Here is a 5,384-nt window from a genome sequence, read left to right as displayed (position 1 = left end):
TACATTGAAAGTGCCAGTAGCCCAGTGGTAAAATACCTTGTCATTTGACCAACCAACCTGGGTTCGAATCTAGGGATCTACATATTTTTAATTTCAAATCATGTAAAACGACGTCGTTTCATCTCATTTGAAAACGACGTCGTTTCACTAAACGCTAACAATAAATGACGTCAAATATTTCTGTTAAATTTGTTGACGGCGTGCTAAATTGGCAAGTCAGTAAAAATATTGTTAATTAATTCAAAAGTCAATGAAAGTTTAGTGTTTTTTTGGTTAGCCCAAAAATTCATGTTTCTTTTGGTAATTCGTGCAAAGTTGAGGTTTTTTTTGGCCGAATTCTCATTGTTTTTATAGTATTGCTCCAAATGTGGAAACTGTGCTGCAAGTAAGCAATAAGAGAATGGAAATACCGAATATATATGTATATGTGAAATATGCATACCTATTGAGTCTAAATATTTAGGACCCGAAAAGACCCGGATCCGAAAGGAAGCAGTCCGAACCCGACCCGAAGATCCGAACGCCCAGAAATATCTTTCAGTAATCATTTGCTCATTCGTTGCATTGTTTTTATAGTATTGCTCCAAATGTGGAAACTGTGCTGCAAGTAAGCAATAAGAGAATGGAAATACCGAATATATATGTATATGTGAAATATGCATACCTATTGAGTCTAAATATTTAGGACCCGAAAAGACCCGGATCCGAAAGGAAGCAGTCCGAACCCGACCCGAAGATCCGAACGCCCAGAAATATCTTTCAGTAATCATTTGCTCATTCGTTGCATTGTTTTTATAGTATTGCTCCAAATGTGGAAACTGTGCTGCAAGTAAGCAATAAGAGAATGGAAATACCGAATATATATGTATATGTGAAATATGCATAGCTATAAAGATTTAGGATATAGAACTCTCTTTTTTTGGTGCACCAGGATATAGAACTTAAAATCTCGTTTTTTAACATGTAGTTAATATAAATAAAAGGTTTATATATATACTTCGAACGTTTTTCAAGACACACATTAAAAGTAGGTTTGTCTAAGTAAGCTAAAGCCAAACCTGCACGCTTGATAAATTTGAACATATCTAATAAAATCCTAAAAACTAATGATCATCGCATGATCATTGATCACTATCGGAAAATCTTGCACATATGCGCGCTTTTAAGATTTAAGCACACGTACGTACACAAAGTCACACATATATTCTTTTTTTTATCGATATCTAACTCTAAGTAGCATGGAATTTTTCGCAGTTTCTTTTTTGTTCATTTGTGGCTTCTTAATACAAAAGTATATCATATGTAATTACCAAAAAAAAGAAAGAAGTATCTCATATGTAGCAATAGACGGAAAATCCCGTACGGGTTATTATTAATTTCATATTAGTGTTTTTACAATGACCATTAGTTGGTATTTACTATTTACATATATATTGATCATAAAATATTTGTTATTATTATGGTAAATCATCAGTAGCTATCTAATGATACGTATAAAGCAGAGAGGAGAGTCGTGTAGTGAAAATGCAACCCGATCGAGGTGCTGTACAGAATGTGTGAGGAATGTGAAAAGAGCATGCTAAGATTAGTTGGAGGAGATTATGCATATAACGATTAGAATCTAAATTGTATTATTAGCAAAGCTGGACCGTTAGTTATTTTTGTACCTAATATATATATAAATGATTTAATCGGACACTGCACAACAGAACAAGATAGACAGATCCTGGACAGTGCACCGTCGGCGAGTCCACCACCGTCTGCAACTGTTATTTTGTTTCTGAAATGAATAAATGCATCGCCGTCGCTTTAAGCAAGCAACCAAATAATGGGCTTTGAAAAATAAGGCCCGGATTTGTCAATAAAGAGGCTATTATTATTAGTGGGCTTTGAGTAAACCCCTAAGCTTCATAGATTGACCCTCATTTTTATTGTTCTTAATTTTTTTGAAATTTGAAAACGCATAATTGCCTCCATTATCATCAGGCAGGCACGCGGCTCAATGATTCTCTCTTTCTGCTTCATATTTACGCTTCCCCTCTGATTAAATTAAATAGAACAAAAAGTCATCGGAAACTAGAGCAGATCCATTTGGAGCAGAAGAAGAAGAAGAAGAAGAAGAAGAAGGTTAGTTAAATAAACCCTTTGAATTGATACTTGTCTTAACTTTTATTCCTCTCCATTACCTGGTTTTGCCAAAAATAAATAATTGTCTTTTTTGTTTGTTTCAAATCTATGGTTAGCAGTCTGGATAAGATCAATTATTTTTAAATTGCTTTATCTTCATGAGATTGGAGTTAATCTTAGTTTCGTTTTGCATTTGAAAATACAGAAGCTAAATGGATAATTCAGTTAAAGCCCGAACAGAAACAGTTTTATCAGTGAAGATGTGGCCACCGAGCAAGAGCACACGCCTGATGCTCGTGGACCGCATGACAAACAACTTAACCACACCTTCCATCTTCACCCGCAAGTACGGTCTTCTGACTCAGCAGGAGGCTGAGGAAGACGCCAAGCGAATCGAAGACCTAGCTTTCGCCGCCGCCAACAAACACTTCCAGAACGAGCCTGACGGTGACGGCACCTCTGCTGTCCAGATATACGCTAAAGAATCGAGCAAACTCATGCTCGAAGCCATCAAACAAGGTCCCAAGGAGGATAGCTTGTTTGATTTATCTGGTGGACGCAGAGCCTTTATTGACGAGGCCGAGGCGCTCGAGCTTTTGAGGCCTTTGGCTGATGATCCAACTAACTCTTGCACCAAGATCCGTTTTACCAACCGGAGCTTTGGCTCGGATGCTGCTAAAGTTGCTGTCAGCGTGCTGTCTTCCATCAAGCACCAGCTGACTGAAGTGGATCTCTCCGACTTCGTTGCGGGGAGACCGGAGGCGGAAGCTCTTCAAGTCATGAACATGTTTTCATCTGCCTTGGAAGGTTCCAAGCTTAGGCTTTTGGATCTTTCCGACAATGCCTTGGGGGAGAAAGGGATCCGAGCGTTTGCTTCTCTCATCAAGTCTCAGCGTGACTTGGAGGAGCTTTATCTCATGAACGATGGCATCTCCCAGGATGCTGCTAGAGCCGTTCGCGACCTGCTTCCTTGTACTGCCAAAATCAGGGTTCTTCAGTTTCATAACAACATGACTGGAGACGAAGGAGCGGTTGCCATTGCGGAGATTGTGAAGAATTGTCCTTCTTTGGAGGATTTCAGGTGTTCTTCTACAAGGATTGGTTCTGAAGGAGGCGTTGCCCTCGCTGAAGCGCTTGAGTCCTGTAGCCGCTTGAAGAAACTTGATCTTCGTGACAACATGTTTGGAGTCGAAGGTGGGATTGCTCTGGCCCAGACTTTATCAGTGTTGACTGAGTTAACCGAGATCTATATGAGTTACCTTAACTTGGAGGACGAGGGAACAGAGGCGCTCTCTGAAGCTCTAGTTAACTCTGCTCCTTCTCTTCGAGTTCTTGAGTTGGCGGGGAATGATATTACCGTGAAATCCACTGGGAAGTTAGCAGCTTGCATCGCATCAAAACAGTGTCTTTCGAAGCTGAATTTATCTGAGAATGAGCTCAAAGACGAAGGGACCATCTTAATCGCAAAGGCGCTTGATGAAGGTCATGACCAGCTGACTGAAGTTGACCTGAGCACCAACATGATGAGAAGAGCTGGGGCAAGAGCCTTGGCACAGACTGTTTTGAAGAAACATACTTTCAAGCTTTTTAACATTAATGGGAACTTCATATCTGAGGAAGGTGTAGACGAGGTGAATGACATGTTTAAGGACTCCCCGGAGAAGCTTGGTCTTTTGGATGATAATGACCCTGATGGTGAAGATTTTGAAGATGAAGATGAGGAAGCCGAAGAAGAAGAAGACAGTGAACTGGAAGCAAAGCTCGGAGGTCTGAAAATCAAGCAAGAGGAGGAATAGGAAGAGGTGACACATGAAGTGATGCTCTCTTGTTGCTATGTAGGTAGGTTTCAGTATTATCCATTTCTCTCTCTGTAAGACTGTCTTCAGTTCTATTTCCTTGAAACATAAAACCTTTTATCTTCAAGTTAACTAGAACTGTGGTTGTTGTTGGTCTTTTGGTTATGAATTTAAATGGTCTTTTAGCTGAAATCATGTTCATCTCATATGAGCCGAGGGAAAAAAAAAGAGAGTACATATGGTAGAGAGCATTAGAAGTGTTACAAAGGAAGATAGTATGATTAAGCGGGCACTGGAGTTTTGAGGGCTTCGAGAATCTTGTCATCTAACTCAAACTTCATCTCTTTCTTGTCTCTCCCAATCTTTACATACTCCTCATATCTCTCCTTGAGATCTTCAGGTAGGTTCGTTTTACTTTCCCACCCCAATATCTCCTTTGCTGCCCTTGGTTCCGCGTAGAAATGCTATCATCATGCAATGAAAATAAAGGTTATCAATGATGGAAGAGGAGAATAGCCAATTTTTCTAGTGGGTTTCCTTTAGTTTTACCATGTTTCTGAATGGAAAAGCCTTCTTGGCGTCAACGCCAACGGCTTTAGGGTCGTAATGCACGATCTCAACAGTTTTGCCAGCAGCAGCGGCACAGAGCTTGACCATACCGTCAAGAGTGACGGCTCTGTCACTAACGCAGTTGAAGATGTTGCAGCAGGCAGCCTCAGGGTTGGACACAGCTGAAGTGAGCATGGAAGACAAGTCTCTGACATGAGATATGTTGGTTAGCTGCAATCCTGATCCTGGGATCGGCACTGGTCTATCCCTCACAATCCCTGTGGTGAACACATTTTGATCATTACTTGTTTTTGTTTTTGTAAAAATTGTGGTGGTGGGGGGTAGTATTACTTACTGTCGAAGAACCATTCTTCGCAGTCTTTGTTGTTGCCAGAGCCGATCATGTACTGTGGTCGAAAGGAGGCCCAGTTCCCGAAGGTTTCAGCTAAGTACTTCTCCACTCCAACGTGACCTGCGTCGGCTTTCACTGCGTCCTGCACATTTGGACAAGGAAAACATTATTAATTAAGTCAATGGTGAGCTGGCGTTTTTGTGTATGCTTAATGATTATTACCCCTTCAACATGAGGAGGTTCTTCGGTGGACTTGTAGATCCCTGCGCTGCTTATGAACAAGAACTGCTTCACGCCGGAGGTTTTAGCCCAATCCACCACTGGCCTGTTTCGACCACAAATCCCAAAAGGAACATGTTTATATATGATCCATCCATGAAAATTCTGATAAAACGCATATCGCTTATGATAATTAAGATAAAAGCAGACCTGACAGTATCCAAGTCCTTGCCATTGTTGTCAAGAACAACGTCGAATGTTTCACCTCCGACCACAGTCGCAACATCAGCCGGGGTTCCCCACACCGTCTTTCCTCCGCCGCTTACAATTTCCTGTAAGAC

General features: G+C 40.9%; 2 protein-coding genes across 3 annotated transcripts in view; one reads left to right on the top strand and one right to left on the bottom strand.

Annotated features, from left to right (window-relative positions):
* Positions 1-1,989: 1,989 nt before the first annotated feature.
* Positions 1,990-4,059, top strand: LOC106341491 (RAN GTPase-activating protein 1-like). Of its 2 annotated transcripts, none has more exons than XM_013780254.1 (2): positions 1,990-2,110; positions 2,331-4,059. In XM_013780254.1, the coding sequence occupies exon 2, from the start codon at positions 2,340-2,342 to the stop codon at positions 3,921-3,923; it is 1,584 nt and encodes a 527-aa protein (XP_013635708.1). In that variant the 5' UTR covers positions 1,990-2,110; positions 2,331-2,339; the 3' UTR covers positions 3,924-4,059. The 2 variants fall into 2 exon arrangements, with proteins under 2 accessions (XP_013635708.1, XP_013635707.1); XM_013780253.1 differs by having other exon boundaries at positions 1,990-2,127; positions 2,333-4,059.
* A 29-nt stretch (positions 4,060-4,088) lies between these two features.
* The window catches only part of LOC106341493 (chloroplast stem-loop binding protein of 41 kDa a, chloroplastic), a 1,796-nt gene continuing 500 nt past the window's right edge, over positions 4,089-5,384 (bottom strand). The window contains exons 2-6 of the mRNA XM_013780255.1: positions 5,254-5,375; positions 5,047-5,149; positions 4,828-4,966; positions 4,473-4,750; positions 4,089-4,387 (exon numbers count right to left, since the gene is read on the bottom strand). Coding sequence (XP_013635709.1) covers positions 4,205-4,387; positions 4,473-4,750; positions 4,828-4,966; positions 5,047-5,149; positions 5,254-5,375 — 825 coding nt within the window. The 3' untranslated portion in view covers positions 4,089-4,204. The remainder of the gene's footprint in view (positions 4,388-4,472; positions 4,751-4,827; positions 4,967-5,046; positions 5,150-5,253; positions 5,376-5,384) is intronic.

This window comes from Brassica oleracea, chromosome C4 (genome assembly GCF_000695525.1).
Source record: "Brassica oleracea var. oleracea cultivar TO1000 chromosome C4, BOL, whole genome shotgun sequence".
NCBI classification, from domain to species: Eukaryota; Viridiplantae; Streptophyta; class Magnoliopsida; order Brassicales; family Brassicaceae; genus Brassica; species Brassica oleracea.
The sequence above is the reverse complement of the archived record's forward strand: the minus strand, read 5'-3'. Positions and strand labels throughout refer to the sequence as shown.